A 21,373-nucleotide genomic window follows, 5' to 3' on the forward strand; every position below is an offset into this window, starting at 1 on the left:
GACACAAAGTCTGGTTCTACCCAGGAACAGACTCAATAGTGTTTCACTAAAAGCCGTTCCACTAAGCATAAGGCGTTCGATGCAATCAAGCTCTAGTAAAATAGGTTTAAACTAAATTAAACTAAATTAACGTACCTTCCTTGTAGTAACTGGTACCTCTTCTGATTTGCAACTCAACACAAGCTGGGTCACACTCATGAGGAAGTAAATGTTGGACATCACAAAACCCAGCAGCAATGTTTCATACTCCTGCAATGTTCAAAATTATATCAATGCTTACACTAAACCCTATTCCACTCAAATACACACTTTGCAGCATTTGTAGTCCCTTAGAACATCAATTTAAATTTAAGAACTTTGCACAAACATTCAAGTTTTAAAGCTTTCATTTTCAACCCTAAGATACTAATGAACAGCAAAAAGCATAAAACCTGAACAGACTGCCAGTTCCTTTGCATTTCCTGGGCACATTAAACATGTTAAATATTAAACTAAAATATGCATTGAAGCAAAGTAAGACTGTAGAAAAAAATGTAATACTTTCTGCAACTATATCCGTTGAACTATCCAATAAAACTTGTTTTGAATTCCCATAAATAAATTTGAACCACGTTATGGAAAAACTATTCTTAATGCATGTGCGCAGATTGTTGTCCCAGATTAGCCTGTGCAGAAAACACTTTCTGCTTAAACTGGATATTCAAGAAGAAGAGAGTTCCTTTAAACTAAAAATACAATACAAGCGGCAAGCGGTGTTCCTGATTAACCTGTGTGGACTGCACAGCCTAATCTGGGATGACACTTTATGAACATGCATTAAACCCCACAGCCTAATCTGGAATGATACTTTATGTACAGGCATTAAACCCCACAGCCTAATCTGGGATGATACTTTATGTAAAGGCATTAAACCCCACAGACTAATCTGGGATGACACTTTATGCACAGGCATTAAATCCCACAGCCTAATCTGGGATGACACTTTATGCAGAGGCATTAAACCCCACAGCCTTATCTGGGATGACACTTTATGCACAGGCATTAAACCCCACAGCCTTATCTGGGATGACACTTTATGCACAGGCATTCAACCCCACAGCCTTATCTGAGATGACACTTTATGCACAGGCATTAAACCCCACGGCCTAATCTGGGATGACACTTTATGCAAAGGCATTAAACCCGGTTTACCCAGATGGCGGCTCATTTTTATATTTTATTATAATACCGTGACATCATTAGTCTGACACTTGTGAAATCTTTTAGCAAAAATGAATTGTTTGTCGTATTTTTTATTTCATTTTTTGTTTGTTTGTATATGTGGCTTTAATCGATTGCACTCACTTGCAATATAGAATATAATATATACAGAATGTAATATATGCATATTAAAATGTGAGGCTAATCATGTTAAGATTTTAAGGGATTTTTTCACAAATTGGTAAAATTATGGTTTTCAAAATAATCATCATAGATACAAGCAGGAATGCTTAATTTATTTTTAAACAAGCGAAATAACACTCCTGACTACAAAAATGTTCAAAATGTTGGTTCATTTATGTAGAATTTTCATGTGAAGTTGGAAAAATAATAAAGTGCTTACATTGCTTTTCCATGATAATTTGGAAAAACATGCAATAGATGATAATTATAAAGCCAGCGTGGCATAGTGGTTGCGCTCGTGTTTTTGCTTTCAGAGGGCCGGCTTCAAATCATAGGAATGTCAATATTTGCTATTCAACTTTTTTACTTTCTATTGTTATTATGTAAGTCTTTTTAAAACAGTATAATATTGTTAGTAAACATACTAAATTACATTTAAACAAATAATCTGTGCTCAAGTCTCTTTTAAGTAACACATAAATGTATTCCATATCTAGTATTTTCATATTTATGAAACATAAGCGCAAAAACTATGAAACCAGATTTTAGAACAAACTAAACAAAAAAAAATTGCACAGAAGTTGCTGTGGTGTGGTATATATGTTGTCTGCCTAGCGACAGTGAGGTCACGATTCAAGTCCCATGGAAGCATTATACCCAGTAAGTACAGAACTGACCTTTTAAATCAAGCATAGGTAGAAATGGATGACGTAAGCGATGTTGGACTACGTAACTTTTCAATCAGGCATAGGTAGAATGGGATGACATAAGCAGTGTTGGGCTACTTACCTTTTTAATAAGGCTTAGGTATAATGGGGTGAATAAGTGATGTTAGACTTCTTACCTTTTCAATCAAGGGAAGGTAGAACGGAATGACTTAAGCTATGTTGATCTAAGTACCTTTTTAATCAGACGTAGGTAGAAAAGGATGACGTAAGCATTGTTGGACTACTTACCTTTTCAATTAAGGGTAAGTAGAATGGAATGATGAAAGTGATATTGGACTATGTTTCATTTCAATCAAGTGTAGGTAGAATTGGATGATGTAAGCAATGTTTGCGATCACCCAGTAAACACAGAGGACTCCTGATGTAACGATCCCTTTCTCCGTTCCAACTCCATATATACTGCTATTAGAACCTGAAATGAATTTAAATCATTGACAAAATTATTTTATCCTTGCTCTTGGGAAATACATGTGCAGAAAGTGTTCTCCCAGCTTAGCCATGGAAGTTTGCACAGGCTAATCAGGGGCTACACTCTTTTGCCTAAACTGAATTTTTGCGCTAAGAACAGAATTCTTATAAAGGAAACAAAACCATTAAAGCAGAACATGTAATCCCTGATTAGCCTGTGGGACTTCTCATGCTAATCTGGGAAGATTCATATATTCATTAAGCCCTGTATTCCCAGAGTCAGGATCATTTATAATCAAAGAAGTACAATTTATTGTATGCATCCCAGTGACTTTAAAATCAAATTTAATGCATTGTCATATTGAAGCATTTTTTCTCTCACTATTTCGGCAATGTGGACAGAGTCATTTGCAATGGGAAAAAATGCATGGTTTTTACTAAATTTAGAAAGTTTTGTTGTTTTTAGTTTGCTAACGAATACTTTAAAATCGAGAATAAAAGTGTTTTAAATATAAAGGTTGAACTTTCAAATTTAAGAGTTCGGTAAGGAAATGAACTAAATGTTGCTGTGTATAAAAAAAATCTTTTGTTTAAACATTGGATTGGGATTTGTTTTTCAGAAAATAAAAAAAACTTCGAATGCAAGAGACAAGAGTTGTCTCGTAAAACATTTGCATGCAAAATGCAGATATTATGAAGTTATTAACGTGGCTTTTAACATTTTCATATCCAGAAAATTAATAACTCACTGAACTTATTATGCCCGCTGACAAACCCATATACAGGGAGTATTTCAGGCGTGACAGTTACAGTTCTAGTTATGTTTTTCATAGATACATTTTTATTAGAGTTTTATAATTGTTCCAGTCCATTCAAAACAATGGCTGACAGGGGGTTGTTACAGTTGCCCATATATATCAATAGTGAAACCTTGTGAACACTCTGTAAGTCGCATTTTTGTAAAGTTCTCATGAAAACTGTTTGGGACATTTGTCTTTATGATTTTTTTATGATATCTCAAACTAGTTTAATAATAATTACTGTCTGTTGAAAAAACTGGCCGCCATTGAGCTGTCAGTCACTCTTGAAGTCACAATTTGTGCCCAATCATCATTAAACTTGCTTCGAAATGTTTTTATGATATCATTGCTGATTTCTAAGAATCCAATGAAAACAGAAAAAAAGCTGCTCAGCTTCATCTTTTGGTGAGTGACCTTGTACCTTTTTGACCAAGAGGTTAGACTTATTGCTATTCACTATATTTGAACTTTGGACCAATTTGAGTATTGTAAGTGATATTAACTATGTTATGTGACTATGACACCAAACCAGTGATTCCCTCTGACAGAGCAGCACAAGGTGGAATATATCCAGCATGACAAGGACAGTTTAATATATATTAAAGTTCATTTTAATTAAATTAGTTGGTCTGTAAATGCTTTATCTTTTCATATTAAGTCTATTAATGAAAGCTAGATTAGAGTTATTAATTGGCATTCACGTGATCTACAGTTTAAAATACTTCCTGTTTTTACCCATGCTAACTAGTTCACTTAAACCGACTCATTGCTTTATTGATAAAACACAGCGTTGAGTTAAGATATTTGCTTTTGTGTGGCCTTATAAACCAACTGCAAACTGACGGTGTAATCTTACATAAACAGTTCATGTGGCAGTTAAAATATTTTGTTTATCGGAAGTTTTAACCGTCAAATCAACTTGAGTTTCAACTGTGTTTTATATTGGAAGGTTTGGTCCTTCTTGTTTAGGACTGCGGATCGTGGTTAGATGAGCTTGATTTGTTCAGCTATTAAATTCAGCCGATAGTACTTGTAAAACTCTTTCAGTAAAATGGCAACCTTTTCACAATCCATCATTGACAAGGGCTCTGACATTTTCCACGACTTCTTGTGCAACACCTGTGCAGACAAGAAACTTGATAATACAGCTGATTACTACTGTGAATCTTGTGTTAAGTTTTATTGTAGAAAATGTATCCGTCCACACAGCCAGTTGTTTACAAAACATGACCCCTTTGGAAGGGGAGATATGAAGAAATGGCCAGTGACCAAAAAGGTGGAAGATTTTCTACTGAAATGTGATGTCCATGAAGATAAAAACCTTGAAATGTTTTGTTCTGAGCACAGTGAGCTGTGCTGCACAAATTGTGCATTCCTAAATCACAGGTAAATGTTAACTTTACTTAAATTAAAAAGCAGATATGTTAAGAAACTGATGTAGGGGTTTCAAACTTCTTTGCAAGGAAGTCAAATTATTAGCCAACAAATAACAATTTTATAATATCAACAATAGATTTGTTATTTTAAGTAACAATTTATTTGTTCATGTACAATAATTATAAAAAGACTGCAGTTTTAAGCTGACTTTCAGATTTTGTAGTCAAGCCGGTGTAATAAATATAATGTAAGGCATATTTGTTATAATATATATTTTTATTCATTAATACCCAAGCTACAAGTGTACAACTAACTATGAAGCATAATCATACAAAAACAGTAGAGACAACTCTTATGGATCTAGTATTTATTTTGACACAGTAATGTCCCTTCAACTATGTTTTTGAAATCTGTAACAATAGATTTTACATATAGTAAAATATCAGACGAAATGAATGTAGGTTTTAGCTTTAAATAAAGTAATATTTGTGTACATACCATACTGACCTAAAGCTGGACTCTAATATATAATCTTTCATATTTTGATTTTACCAAAGTATTTTTTATAGATTCCAGGCCAAACACTTTCACAAAATAAGTATTTTAAACAATTTTAAGTGTGTTTTTTTTCTATTAACTTTCAGACACTGCAAAAAGGTAACTCTTATATCCGACATCATAAAAAGTCAGTCTACAGACCTTCAGCAACTGTCAATTTCAATCCAAAGTATTCTAAAAGAAATGAAGAAACTTCAAGACAGCCAGGAGGCAAGCATTCAGTCTGTGCAAAGATCATATGATGAGCAGTTACGCAGGATAGAGGAAACTCGGCAAACAATAAATGCAGCCTTAGACACGATTGAACAGAAGACACTGAAGGAAATGAAAGATACTCTAACCAATCTGCAAGCCTCTTCCAAAAACGATGTTGACAAATGCATCAAGCTAAGGGATGAATTGACACAACTTCGAGACGCCATACAGGACATTAGTGATAAAAGCAAACTGGAACTATCCTTTATAGCCATCAAGAAATGCGAGGACAAAATAGAACAGTCTACAACTTTTCTGAACACAAACTCTCTTCAGGATAAATTCTATATAACATTCCAGCCTAACAGTGAAATTGTACAGTACTTGTCCAAGCTGTCTGGTCTTGGGAGGATAGAACACAGTACCAAGACATTGATGGTGCAAGAGAATCCAAACAAGGTAATCACTGTGCTGAGGAAGTCTGAAAACAATGTGAAAATATCAAGTGATTCAAAAGACTGCATTATCTCAGCCATCCTTGTCCTCCCAGACAGACAGGTATTGGTTGTAGACTACAAAAATAATAATGTCAAGCTTCTTGACCAGCAGTACCAGGTGGTAAGTCACTGTAGTGTGACTAAATGGCCCTGGGCTATATGTCAGATCACATCAAGTGAGGTGGCTGTGACTGTGAATGAAAGTATAAACAACAAACATGAGGTCCAGTTTATCACAGTCAACAACAGGCAGCTGGTGCAAGGAAGAAAGCTTCAGTTACTACATACATGTAACGGTATTGCCTTCCACCACGGAGACCTGTATATTACTTCTGATACTGCTCTGTTCAAGTATACACTGAATGGGAAACTTGTCAGCAAGATGTATGAGGATACATCAGGTGATTATACAGGTTAGAATAATAGTTAATTTATATTGATATCATTATGGTTTAATAGATTTAGAATAAACCATCAGATTATATTTCAGTAGCAGGATATAATACAATTCCATGTAAAGTTCATTTAGACATTCCATGTCTATTCCATGTCTAAAATATTGAGAACCCATTTAATTTCACTTACATACAATTTCATGAGCTGGTAAAATGGGGCATATTTATTGATTCTAATTTATTTGATTTATGTCCAATATAAGAGTTTGCCCTAAAATATGTTGAACATTTGATTTTAAGGTTGAATGGACACCACAAAATCCAGGAAAATTATTGTCTGTTGAATTATATTGATTTCATAGTAGACACAGAGTTCGGTTCAATATCTGTGTGTAACCTGTTTTTCATTTTGGAAAACAAAATCAGTCAATGAGTATGAATTTATAATTTCAGCAGCTGACTTTTGTAACTGATGAAGACACTATATGCTATATCAATTTCTGTATCAAAAATAACTAGTATCATTCTTTTGCCTGATGGTCATGTAAAATTTCTTACTGTGTGTCAACGACATTATAACTATGTCTGCATGTATGGGTAATGTATTATTACAGCATGGAGTTACACCACCTTACATATTCCTGTGCATATTGAATCATTTCTTTCTACGTTTTTTTTGTGAAGACTTTAATTATTCTAACACCAGTCACATACAAACATGTCAAACTTGAAACATTGAGAGAACACAATACACTGGAGCCGAACAGCCTGCCACACATACATATTTATTATTAGTGGATTGTATGCATATGTTACTAATGTGCTGTCTCTGGTATTTAACAACACACTATTAATACAATTTCAAACCATAACCATTTCCCACTTAGATACGTATTTTAACACATTTGTAATCCCTTAGAAAGTTAAATTTAATATGAGACCTTTCTTACTCGATTCAAGTTTTTAAGACTTCATCTTCAAAACCTTAGATACTGATGAGCAGTAAACAGCATAAAATATGAACAAACTGCGAGTGCCTTGCAGGCTATCAAGGTTTTAAGCTGTTTGCACATAGCCATTTCTACTATTGCTCTGATTGGGAAGAAGATATTTCAATATCTTGATGTTACTCTGTTATGCAGTTTATACGTGTGCTGTGAGTCCCACGGGGGACAAGTTGTACATCACAAACAACTCCCAGCACAAGCTCCTCACCCTGGCCAGGGATGGTTCAGTTCTGGCCACCTTCACTGACCCTGCACTACAATACCCACGTGATGTACACGTTACACCTGCAGGACAGGTGCTCGTTTGTGGAGACATATTCGCCAATCCCTTCATCCTACAGGTGGACAGTGAGGGCAAAAGGAAGCTGGCTACTCTTGGTACGGAGAAGAATTGTTTTCTGACCCCACAATCCGTCTGCTACAACAGACACACTGCCTCCATCATTGTGGGAGGACGTTATTACAACAGCATCATGGTGTTCAAAGTGCAATAGGTTAATTCTACATGTAAATTTCATTTTTGATTCAGATGAATTAAATTGCAATTGGATTGTGTTGTTGTGTTACTAAAACATTGTAAGTGATTTCAAGATGCATTTATTTTGTAAAAAAATGTAAAAAAATGTCACAAGTTCAAAGAATGTTTAGAGTTTCTGTGAACAAAAGAACTGCTAAATAGTGTATAATATTGTTACATCTATACACATTGCTTTTGTATTTCTCATTTACTTTACAAGTTGACAAAAAATGCTGGTGAAAAAAACAATCAATTTTAGTTCCGAATATAGTAATATAGTGTCTGTTATTTACAAAACATCAACATTACACTGTAACTATGTATATAGGCTGTAATTTCTTTAATATACACAACAAATGTATTGAAGATAGCATTGAATTTTTGTTTTTGAATTTAATATATGATGATTTTTTTCCTGCACTGACAACATGTTTCTTGGTAATTTATAATAATTAACTTAGCGTAGCTGTGTAACCAAGGTTTTGATCAACATTAATATCCAAGAAATGTTGAGAATATCTTCAATCATGAAACCTGAATGAATAAATCGCCCCATTGGTGCAAAACGGTACCATGTGACATTTAATTAAAAAGCGACATGGTACCTTTTTGCACTAATGGTACAAAATATAATTCAGCATGTGCTAGCATGAAACTTATAGAAATGCAACATTGCGTTTTGCAATAATGTAAACCAACCCATGATGCTGTGTGGAAAGGGTTCTTAAAATACAGCACAAGAGATCTGCGATCAGAGACAAATGACCCCTAAACAGAGCCTTGACACATGATTATTTGCAACACAGTGTTTACAAACACAAATAATACATATATGCAATGGCTACAAACTAGGATTATCCACAGAATATTGGGAACAAACTGCCTTTTTTAAATGGGCTTGTCAGATAGTAATACATGCACTTTTTGCAAAATGTCAGACGAATCAATTACCCATTTATTCTGGGAATGTAATGCCGTACAAAAACTCATAAAAGACATCTCTGAAATCTTAAAAAATGCAAATATTCAATACTTTATTCATTTCAAGGAGGAAAGTACATTTTTGAGTGCAAAAGGAAATAAGTTATCCCAAATTTTCAGGGAATTAAGGCTAGACTAAGATTTGCTTTAAATGTTAATGCAAACACAACAAGTCAATCAAATAAAGGAGTTTTTTTATGTTTTAAGACTAATATGTAATTCATAATTTTATTAATTCCAAAATAAGTGTTGTCAACCAAGCAACTCCCATTATATATGTAATATGTTATATATGTTATTGTAAATTGCACTAAAACATGCTGTTTACTTAGCAACCATCATAATGTATGTAACTTTCAAATTGTAATTGCTTGCATTAAGTTATTTTTGTATTCTAAATTGCAATTGATTGTATTGTAAAAAATGCACTTTATATGTAAAATCACATGTTTGTTCATAATGTCCATTATAAATACATGAATAACTAGCAAATCTTACAGTATACAGTTTTATGTTATATGAACACTGTAATCATAGATGTAAATTGAAGGGTAGTTGTAATGTTGAATTTTTTTTTGTTAAGACGGGAGATATCGATGTAAGACTTTCGAAAGACACACCGCCCAATGATTGTGAACAATTGTAACTAGTAATTTTAAAATCTCACAATGAATGACATAGTTATGGCCTGGAAAAGATCATTTATTGGCATTTTTCACCTTTGAACTCACAGTGTGAGCTTGACGTTGCAGATATCGACACAATTCTTTCGCATGACACACCGTCCAATGATGGTGAACACATGCGCCAAATGATTTTCAATTTTCCCAATGAACTGAATAGTTATGGCCCGGACAAGCTTAATAATGGCCATTTTTTACCTTTGAATTCGAAGTGTTACCTCGACCTTGGAGATATCGACGTAAGTCTTTCGCATGACACACCGTCCAATGATGGTAAACACATGTGCAAAAGGATTTTAAAATCTCACAATGAACGACATAGTTATGGCCCGGACAAGCTTATTTATGGACATTTTTGAATTTTGAACTTAAAGTGTGACCTTGAACTTGGAGATATCGACGTAATTCTTTTGCACGACACACCGTCCAATGATGGTGAACAAATGTGCCAAATGATTAAAATCTCACAATGAACGACATAGTTATGGTCTGGGCAAGCTAATTTATGACCATATATGAATTTTGAACTCCAAGTGTGACCTTGACCTTTGATATACATGTATCTACGTTATTCTTTTGTACGACACACCGTCCAATGATTGTGAACAAATGTGCCAAATGATTTTAAAATCTCACAATAAACGACATAGTTATGGCCCTGACAAGCTTATTTATGGCTTTTTTTAAATTTTGAACTCCAAGTGTGACCTTGGCCTTGGAGACATTGACTTAATTCTTTTTCACGACACACCGTCCAATTATGGTGAACAAATGTACCAAATGATTGTAAAATCTCACAATGAACAACATAGTTATGGCCCGGACAAGCTTTTCCGCCTGAACGGCCGTTAGCCCGCCGACATTCACCAATCTAATAACTAGTTTTCCTTAGAAAATCCTGGTTAAAAAAATCTACACATTATTGTTTGTCAGGAGCACGATAATTATTGCATATGCCAAATAGTTTGGTAAATATATTGTATCACATGTTATACCCTGTTTCCCATGTAATACAACCATTACATATTTTTTATATTATATTATACATGTGTAATACAACATTTTTAAGCGTTTTCATTGGCTTAGTTTTTGTTTATTGACCAATCACATTTTGTTTTTTTGCTGAAATGACATTGCAACGTCAAATGACATCACGAAACGTAAACAACATTTGGGATTTATCATTATGATTGCGTAAAAATTTATTTAATTTGTTCATTTAAAAGCATGTGATAAAAAGATCTGACATTCGTTGTCATATCATACCATCATTTATTTAACTCGTACAGGAAATTCATTAGTAAGCTCGCTAAAGGCTCGATTACTAACAAAATTCATGAACTCGTTTAATAAAATATGGTATGATATGACAACTCGTGCCAGATCCTATATGTATGCCTTAGCAAAGAAAATACATTGAACAAACAATTTCAGACATGCTGTCAGTGAACTGACTTTGTTACCCTGCCAGACATAACATATGATTGCATTTAAAGGGAGTAAACAATATGCACTACTTGAATGACAGATTATGTAAAATGTATAAGTTTAAAATATTTGAATGTCAATGATAAAAACAATTTGAATGAATTTTTATAAGAATTCCAGGGAAGGGGACAGTAAAAACCCACAATATGCTATAATATGTTATATTACTCAGAATCCAAAATAATACCGATTGTTGTATATGAGAACACAGCCCACATGTATAAACGTTCTAGCAAATTTAAAGACGCACACACAAATGTATTGATTTTGACAGTTCAGTGTCAAACTGTTGAAGCTGGAATTAAATGGAATTATTTTAACAATCTTCTTAGAGCACCACCATACCACGTTACAAACCGAATATAACACATTGGTTAATATCTGCCTATCGCTTTAGGAGGAGAAGTTATACAAGAAACATTTCACAGACGCTCACACTCACTAATTTAAGGACAACATACATGATCACAGTATCCTGAATGCTCCAATGAACAATATGTGCTCAGGTGAGCTAGCAAGAGCACCACATAACGGGGCCACGCTCGCCTGCGGGTGCAGTTTTGAATAAATGAGAGATTGTCATATTTTTTTTAGAGGTCACAGTGACCTTGACCTTTGACCTAGTGACCCCAAAATGGGTGTGGTGTGTAGATCTCATCAATGTGCATCTACATATGAGGTTTCAAAGTTGTAGGTTATAGCACTTTGATTTTAGAGCCAATGTTCAAAACCTTGACAAAATGTGAAGGTTTGCGGACAGCGGACGACGACGGACGAGACGAGCTGGCTTTGACAATACCTCCGGTTTTCTCTGAAAACAGCCGAGCTAAAAATGAATGTCATTTTATAAAGACTTTTCTTTAAACATAAAATACATTTAGAGACATAACCATAACCATGTTCTTATTGTATATTGTATTGTTGTATAAACCTGAACTTTCAAAACATTTCAGAGTAAACATACAACTATTAAAACACCCCTTTTGTTCTGAAAGTTTATACAAAAACAGTAACAAAATTCCGACTTCAATAATGACAATCGTCTTGTGACACAAATGGACCCTATGTGAATGATATTTATGTGCATAGCATGAATTCAATATTTGCTGTACTAAAGACAAACACAAATATGTAGTATATTATGGGGTTTGAGAAGTTACTTAGCCGTTCTTAGCCTGCCATCTGAAAATTGATCAATGTCAATAGCTTCTTTAACAGCACTTCTTTCAAAAATTATCAGGTCCCTATTTGTGCTTAAAATCTTTAAAATGCTATGAATTAAAAAAAATATTGAGTTAAAATAACAGAAACGTTTAACATATCTTGACTACTGCTTTAAGTTTATGTAATAAGATGTAAACGGCATTTCAACATTGCTTAACATATAGACGACAGCTATACTTGTAATTTGATTCTATTTCAATAATTGGGCTATTTTGCATGAATGATTTCATTGTACAAATATTATAAAGGCAATTCAATGGGTTTCAACTTAAATTGCCTGACACGACAAATGCTCAAAGACTTATATGCAAGTCAGTTATTATAATATATAATCTGTTGATCATTAATCTTAAATGCCAGTTTGAATAGGTATTATTATCTCCCAACTATTTCAAAATATCCTATTGATATTGCTTTAACAAATTCAGTGTAGATAATGAACATATTTGAAGACCAAAGCATGACGTTATTTGATCGGGACCATTGGACGTAAATGAATTCACTGGGAAGGAAAATTTCTGTTTTGAGCTATTGAAAGCTTTTGTGTTGTATATAGATTTCAAACAATGTAATTGGACCATAGAATGATTTAGGATTTTTTTATTTCCATTAAACTTTGTCAAATCATTTTTTTCAACATAAAGAATCAATTCAGTAAAACCAATGTTGTACCAGTAGTATACTAAAGAGGAATATTTACATATAACTGTTATTGCCCTTTTAAGATTTAAACCTTGATTTCAGAGTCATCATTGAAATTGAGATTAGTTAAACAACGTCCCAAGGGTCCCTTCAATTAATAGAGTGTGTTTTAAATACAAAGGGGAGATGTCAATAATATTTTTTTTGCTGATCATGGCATGTCAAACAATTGACAAATCTATATTAAATCGATAAATTGTTAGCAATAACAGACAGCTGCAACATCAAATAAATTTTCTGCAGGTGACAACAACTTTGTGTTTGTCGTACCCTCTTTAAAGGGTTAAGGTAGTGGTCGAGGGTACAAAAAAAAATACAACAAGAATAGTTGGTTTAAATTAACTTGATAATATGGTTATAAACAGATAGCATTGTTTATTGTACACCCCTTTAAAGCCAAGTTAGGACCTAAAACTAGCTTAAATTAACGTAATTTTCACAAAAAATGAACTTACAAAGCAAAGTATGAAATAGATGAGAACTTGAAAAGGAATAAAACTGTCCTTGTTATACCTGAAATATTCTCCCTGGTGCTGCTTTGTTCGAGGGAATTACTAGTTTGTTTTAATATTCATAAAATATAATAGATACCATTTACAGTTTTTAAGATTGGCTCAGGACAACATTTAAATATTAAGTATGCAAATGGCAATAATCTAACAAGAGGGTCAAAGGTCCTACGCCACTAACCCGAGACCTGTAGCTGAGCAGTTTTTGTGCAGTTTCCATAGACACCTTAGAACTCAGCCATGATATCATAAGAGCAAATGTTTTGAGTAAGCCTCATGGTGATTGGAAACAAAATGTGACTTCTGGTGTTAACAAGGTTTCACTGCAGCTATATATTTGAAAAGACTGGAACCATGAAATTTAATAGAAAACGCCTGGCAAATGAACATAATGAACAGTAATAATACATCTCTGTTTTTAAACAGTTGGTTTTATAGTCCTCTTCACTGTAGCTGTATGTTACATGAATATTCGTCTTTTTCAAAAAAATTTGTAGTGGATGGGTAAACAGATTCAGTTTTTAATATTATAAAGGCATTTCAAGGGATAACAAGGGCTGTTTGTAAAACATGCATGCCCCCATATGGGCTGTCCGTTGAAGTGGCAGCCAGGTCACTGTGACCTTGACCTTTGACCTACTGACCTGAAAATCAATAGGGTAATCTGCCAGTCATGATAAATGTTCCTATGAAGTTTCATGATCCTAGGCCTAAGCGTTCTTGAGTTTTCATCAGGAAACCATTTAACTGTTTCGAGTCACTGTGACCTTGACCTTTGACCTAGTGACCTGAAAATCAATAGGGGTCATCTGCCAGTCATCATCAATGTTCCTATGAAGTTTCATGATCCTAGGCCTAAGCATTCTTGAGTTATCATCCGGAAACCATTTTACTGTTTCGAGTCACTGTGACCTTGACCTTTGACCTAGTGACCTGTAAATCAATAGGGGTCATCTGCCAGTCATGATCAATGTTTCAATGAAGTTTTATGATTCTAGGCCTAAGCTTTCTTGAGTCATCATCTGGAAATCATTTTACAGTTTCGAGTCACCGTAACCTTGACCTTTGACCTAGTGACCTGAAAATCCATAGGGGTCATCTGCTAGTCATGATCAATGTACCTATCAAGTTTCATGATCCTAGGCGTAAGCGTTATTGAGTTATCTTCCGGAAACCATTTTACTGTTTCGAGTCACCGTGACCTTGACCTTTGACCTAGTGACCTGAAAATCAATAGGGGCATCTGCCAGTCATGATCAATGTACCTATGAAGTTTCATGATCCTAGGCGTAAGCGTTCTTGAGTTATTATCCGGAAACCATTTTACTATATAGAGTCACTGTGACCTTGACCTTTGACCTAGTGACCTGAAAATCAATAGGGGTCATCTGCCAGTCATGATCAATGTATCTATGAAGTTTCATGATCCTAGGCCTAAGCGTTCTTGGGTTATTATCCGGAAACCATCCTCTTATCCATAAATATACTCATACCAAGTTTCAATGAAATCCGCCAAAGCACTTCCAAGATATGGCTCCAGACACAACAGTGCTGGACTGACGGACAGAAAGACAGACAGACAACGCCAAAACAATATCCCTCAGCCTATGGCGGAGAATAAAAATTAGATGTGAACGGCATTTCCAAATTACTGACTGCATACACATACCGCACATGTAATTTGATTCTTTTTAAATACTTGGGCTATTTTGTATGTAGGTTTAATATGTAAAAATGTGCAATTTAAGTAATACAACAGGTTTCAATCTAAATTGCCTAAAATGAAAATTGCATAAAGAATTCTACAAGGCAATTATTTGAAAATACATTATATTGATCATTAATTTTAATGTCGGTTAGAATGGCTATAACCCTGTCCCAACTGTTCTCAAATATCATATTGATATTTCTGTCACACCATAAGTGTAGATAATGAACACTTTTGAATACCAAAGCATGTGGTTATTTGATCCGGACCATTTGACGTAAAGGAATTCACTGGGCTATTGAAACTATTGTTTTTTATTAAAAGCATTGAAATTATACCAAAGAATAATTTATGGCTTGTTATACACATTTAAATTAGTAAAATCATTTTATAAACTCAAATAATCTATTCCGCAAAACCATTCTCGTGACAATAAGAATGAACATGTAAATAGAACTGCTATTGTGCTTTTCCAATTAAATTATTGATTGTAGTGACATGATTGAAATTGAGATAAGATTAACAATGTGCCTGCAGGGTCCCTTCAATCCATACAGGGTGTTTTAACTACACTGGGGTGATGTCAATTATTAATATAATTCTGACCCTGGCATAAAATAAGTTGAACAAGTCGATATAAAATCAATAAATTGTTATCAATAATATACAGCTACAATGTCAAATAACGTTGTGCAGGTGGAAAACAGAAACTATATGCTTGGACAATGTTAATGCCTTTATATTGTACAAGGTGATGCTCGAAGGTACAGTAAACTCTTTTTACCAAGGGAGATTCCGATGTAGGTTAAACGCCACCAGCGACAAAGATATATTTTTTAATTAATCGTTGTGAATTGAACCATACATTATATCATAGTATTTATTGTTCATTATATTTTGTAGATTGTATATAATTATTCACTAAATCAATATATAATTTAACTACAAGCCCTATAAATCAAAATGTTTAGTCATCCATTCAAGTACTACGTGAAAAGTGCATGTATTTGTTTTGTACAGTCTTAGCACTACCTATCAACACTCATCTGCTGTGCCCGTTCAACGCTGGCATTATATGTTTTGTCCCAGACATAACACACCTGTCTGAATTAATGTGACACAATTATACACCAACTAAGATTTCAGTCGATTGACTTTAGATGTGTTGCATATGTTTTTCTGTGTATGCCACTATCTATTATTATAAAGATAACGTATGAATTTAGACGTGTTGCATGTGTATTTCTGTGTATGTCACTGTCTATAATTAAATAGATAACGTATGACTTTAGATGTGTTGCATATGTATGTATATATGTTTTTCAGTCTTGTAATAAAATAGTTAAAATCTAAAAAAATATTACTTTTTGTAACTGTTTCCGTTGAATTATCCAATAAAACATTTTTGTATTCCCAAAAATAAAATTTGAATTTCACTCTGGAATAACTGTTCTCAATGCATGTGCGTAGAGTGTTGTCCCAGCATGTGCACACCACACTTTCTGCTTAAACTGAATTTTCACTAAGAAGAGAGTTTCTTTAAACAACAAGATATGTATTTGTCAGAAACACAATGAACCCTAATCCGCCGCTATTATTTTTTTTACCTTTGACCTTGAAGGATGATCTTGACCTTGACCTTTCACCACTCAAAATGTGCAGCTCTATGAGATACACATGCATGCCAAATATCAAGTTGCTATGTTCAATATTTCAAAAGTTATTGCAAAACTTTACTATATTAAATTTTAAAATGTTTGACCTTTGACCTTGAAAGATGACCATGACCTTTCACCACTCAAAATGTGCAGCTCCATGAGATACACATGCATGCCAAATATCAAATTGCTATGTTCAATATTTCAAAAGTTATTGCAAAACTTTTCTATATTAAATTTTAAAAATTTTGACCTTTGACCTTGAAAGATGACCGTGACCTTTCACCACTCAAAATGTGCAGCTCCATGAGATACACATACATGCCAAATATCAAGTTGCTATGTTCAATATTTCAAAATTTATTGCAAAACTTTACTGTAAGGTTAAAGTTTTGGGACAGAATGACAGACAGAAAGACAGACAGGCCAAAAACAACATACCCCCGATCATTCGATCTGTAGGCATACAAAATACCATACAAGCAGAAAGCGTTGTCCCTGATTACTCAGTGTGGACTGCACGGGCTAATCTGGTATGACACTTTATGCACATGCATTAAACCCTGATTTCCCAGAGGTTGGCTCATTTTTATAACAGGACAACATTAGGCTGACCCTTGTGGAATCTTTAAGCAAACATTACCTGCATGAAGTGTGTTTTATTTTTTATTTTATGTTTTGTTTTGTTAGTGGATGTGGATTTAATCGATTGCACGCACTAGCAATACAGAAAGTACTGAAGTTGTGTGACTTAAATCTATTGCACTAACTTGCAATAAAGAAACTACTTAAGTAATCTAGTCTAGGCGAGAAACTTTGATGGTTCTGTAATACATGCATAGGAAAATGTCACATTAGTGTTGTCAAGATTTTACCCTTTCCCACTTAGATACTTTTTGGTGCATTTGCAGTCCCTTAGAAAGTTACATTTAATTAAATACTTTTCTTACTAAATTCTTTAAAGTTTTGAAGGCTTCATTACCAACCCTTAGTTACTGATGAGCAGCAAACTGCATAAAACCTGAACAGACTGCGAGTAACTCTCTGTTCTGGTTTATGCTAGTTGCAAAAGCCATTGTCACTTTGCTTCTTATGGCGGAAAGGGTTCACAGGATTTGTTTGCAGATTGGTAAAATTAGGTTTTTCAAAAAATCGTCATAGATACAAACATGAATGCATACATTATGTTTAAACAGGTCAAAAACACTCCTGTCTAAACTCTAAAATGTTTAAAATGATGGTTCATAAATGTATAATGCTCAGGTGAAGTTGGTGAAATAATAATCGCTTTTCCAAGATATTTTGAAATTTCCTGTAATAGATGATAATTATAAAGCCAGCGTGGCATGGTGGTTGTGCTCATGTTTTTAGGAGGCCTGGCTTTAAACAACATGAACGTCAATATTCTGCTATTCAACTTTTTAACTTTCTATTGTTATTTTGTAAGACTTTTAAAAACACTATAGCTTTGTTAGTAAACATACTAAATTACACTTACAAACAAGAGTTGTGTTTGTCAGAAACACAATGCCCGTGTGTGTGTGCATTCCAGAGTTTAGTTACAGGTACTGCACTCCTTTTGCGCCACTTTGAAATACAATTTCAATATATCATTTTGCAGGTTTACAAATTATCTCCCTTTTAAAGCTTATTACTTCCCTTGGATTGTATTTTTTTACTTTTGACCTTGAAGGATGACCTTGACCTTTCACCTTTAAAAAAAGTGCAGCTTCATGAGATAGACATGCATGCCAAATATCAAGGTGCTATCTTCAATATTCAAAAAGTTATGTTTTGGTTAAAGTTTTGGTTAAAGTTGTGGAACACACACATACAATGAGTGACAGACAGACAGGCAAAAAACAATATACCCCCAATCTTTCGATCTGGGGGCATAAAAATGTGCACGCGTCCCTTTAATAAGTAACACATAAATTTAATCCATAAGTATTATTTTAATATGAAACAGAAGCGCAAGAACGATGAAACCAGATAATTGAACAAATTAAACAAACATTTTTGCACAGAAGTCCCTGTTGCATAGTGGATTATGGGGTCTGCCTAACAACAGTGAGGTCACAATTTAAGCCCAACTGTGGAAGCATCACCCAGTATTTACAGAACTTACCTTTTCAATCAAGCGTAGGTAAAAATGGGTGAGACGTAAGCAATTTTGGACTTATAACCTTTTCAATCAAGCATAGATAGAATGGGATGACGTAAGCGATGTTCGACTTCTCACCTTTACAATCAGGCGTAGATAGAATGGGATGACGTTATTGATGTAAGACTACTTACCTTGTCAGTCAGGCTTAGGAAGAATGGGATGATTTTGGACATTTTACCTTTTCAATCAAGGGAAGCTTGAATGAAATGACATAAGCTATGTTGGACTACGTACCTTTTCAATCAAGCGTAGGTAGAAACGCATGACGTAAGAGATGTTGGAATATGTACATTTACAATCATGTGTAGATGGAATAGGATGATGTTAGAAATGTTGGACTACTTACATTTTCAATCAAGAACGGGTAGAATGGGATGACGTAAGCGACGTTTGCGATCATCTAATAAAAAGAGAGGACTTCTGATGTAATGATGCACATTCTCCGTTCCAACTCGAAATTAACTGTTACTTCGACATGAAATGAATGTAAAACATTGACAACATTATTTCAGCCTCACTCTTGGGAAATGGGGCTTAGTACATGTGCAGAAAATGTTGTCCCAGATTAACCTAGGAAGTCCACACAGGCTAATCAGTGACTACAATGCTTTCCTAAACTGGATTTTTGCACTAAGACAAATATTTCTTCAAAAGTAACAAAACCATAAAAGTGGAGAGTGGCGTCCCTGATTAGCCTGTGGGACTTCACATGCTTATCTATCCATTAAGCCCTGTTTTCCCAGAGAGAGGATCATTGATTGTATGAATTCAAATGACTTTAAAGTCAATTTTAATGTGTTTTCATAGTGACGTATTTTTTCCACTATTTTGGAAATGGGGAAAATGCCCTTTGCAATAGGAAAATATTGAGTTGTTTTTACTTAATCGGAATTTTTTTTTTGCTAACAAATACTTTAAAATTGAGAATTAAAGTGTTTTCAATATTATATTTACTAAGGTTCAACTTTCAAATTAAAGAGCTGGATGGGGAAATCAATGTTGATATTTATTTTAAATCTTTTTTAAAACATTTCATTGGGAATTTAAGGCTTTTTTCCAGAAAATTATTCATGTAAAATGCAAAAACTTCCAATTGGGAGAGGAGTGTTCTCATTAAACATTGGAATGCAACATGCTGAAACTATTTTCCCATTAAAACAATTCATAACTTACCATTGGGAAAAAAGATAAAAATGTCTTAATTGGAAAGACGTCAAAAATCTGAATATGTTTAAACAAGAGGGCCAAGATGGCCCTAGTTCGCTCACCTGAGAGGAACTGACCGGAACCATTTTCGAACTCAACTCTCATATCAAGGAAACAAATGTTCTGACCAAATTTCATGAAAATTGGGCCAAAAATGTGACTTCTAGAGTGTTCACATGATTTCACTATCTACATATAGAGAATAATACCCCGCCCACTGGCGGCCATGTTTTTTCACCGATCTGGACCATTTTCGACCTCGTCCGAGATATCAATAAAACCAATGTTTTGACCAACTTTCATGATGATTGGGCAAAAATTGTGACTTCTAGAGTGTTTACAACGTTTCTCTATAGCCAAATAAGGAAAACTGCCCCCCCCCCCCCGGCAGCCATGTTATTTAATGGACCGGAACCATTTTCGAACTCAACTCTCATATCAAAGAAACAAATGTTCTGACCAAATTTCATGATTTCACTATATACATATAGAGAAAATTGCCCCGCCCACTGGCGGCCATGTTTTTTCACCGATCTGGACCATTTCGAACTCGTCTGTGATATCAATAAAACCAATGTTTTGACCAACTTTCATGATGAATGGGCAAAAATTGTGACTTCTAGAGTGTTTACAAGGTTTCTCTATAGCCAAATAAGGAAAACTGCCCCGCCCACTGGTGGCCATGTTTATCAATTGACCGGAACCACTTTTGAACTCGACCAACATATCATTAAGGCAAACATTTTGACAAAGTTACATGAAGATTGGGCATGAAATGTGACTTCTAAAGTGTTTACAAGGTTTTTCTTTTTTTTTTGACCTAGTGACCTTTTTTTGACCCAGCATGACCCAGTTTCAAACTTGATCGAGATATTATTGGGACAAATCTTCTGACCAAGTTTCATGAAGATCCGACATGAAATGTGGCCTCTAGAGTGTTTACAAACCAAATGTGGACGACGGACGGACGGAAGACGGACAAAGACTGGTCACAAAAGCTCACCTGAGCAATCAGGTGAGCTAAAAAATTAAAAAAGGCCCTGAATTTAATTTAGATTAAATGCCTTTGGTACATTCCAAGTCAATAAGTTGATGCAAGGTCTACCTTTGTCAAGTCTGACTGATGCCCTATAATTTTACTTCATACGCAATTTAATTTGTGTACCAACTTTTTAATTGAAA

At 34.4% G+C, this 21,373-nt stretch overlaps 2 protein-coding genes and 1 long non-coding RNA gene across 3 annotated transcripts in view; 2 read left to right on the forward strand and 1 right to left on the reverse strand.

The window, feature by feature from the left end:
• LOC127847624 (uncharacterized) overlaps positions 1-10,540 on the forward strand; it is a 108,458-nt gene extending 97,918 nt beyond the window's left edge. The window contains exon 4 of the transcript XR_008034081.1: positions 8,609-10,540. The gene's annotated coding sequence lies outside the window, so the exon portion shown is untranslated. The remainder of the gene's footprint in view (positions 1-8,608) is intronic.
• Positions 134-19,427, reverse strand: LOC127847640 (uncharacterized). Its single transcript, XR_008034094.1, has 3 exons — positions 19,332-19,427; positions 2,340-2,523; positions 134-249 (listed from the first exon to the last, which is right to left on the reverse strand). It is a non-coding gene; the product is annotated as an uncharacterized LOC127847640 (long non-coding RNA).
• On the forward strand, positions 4,173-8,613 carry LOC127847625 (uncharacterized). The gene is made up of 3 exons (XM_052379658.1): positions 4,173-4,705; positions 5,341-6,359; positions 7,484-8,613. Exons 1-3 carry the CDS (start codon positions 4,371-4,373, stop codon positions 7,840-7,842), a joined length of 1,713 nt encoding a protein of 570 aa, XP_052235618.1. The 5' UTR covers positions 4,173-4,370; the 3' UTR covers positions 7,843-8,613.
• Positions 19,428-21,373: the final 1,946 nt, after the last annotated feature.

Source organism: Dreissena polymorpha, chromosome 10, assembly GCF_020536995.1.
Source record: "Dreissena polymorpha isolate Duluth1 chromosome 10, UMN_Dpol_1.0, whole genome shotgun sequence".
Lineage (NCBI taxonomy): Eukaryota > Metazoa > Mollusca > Bivalvia > Myida > Dreissenidae > Dreissena > Dreissena polymorpha.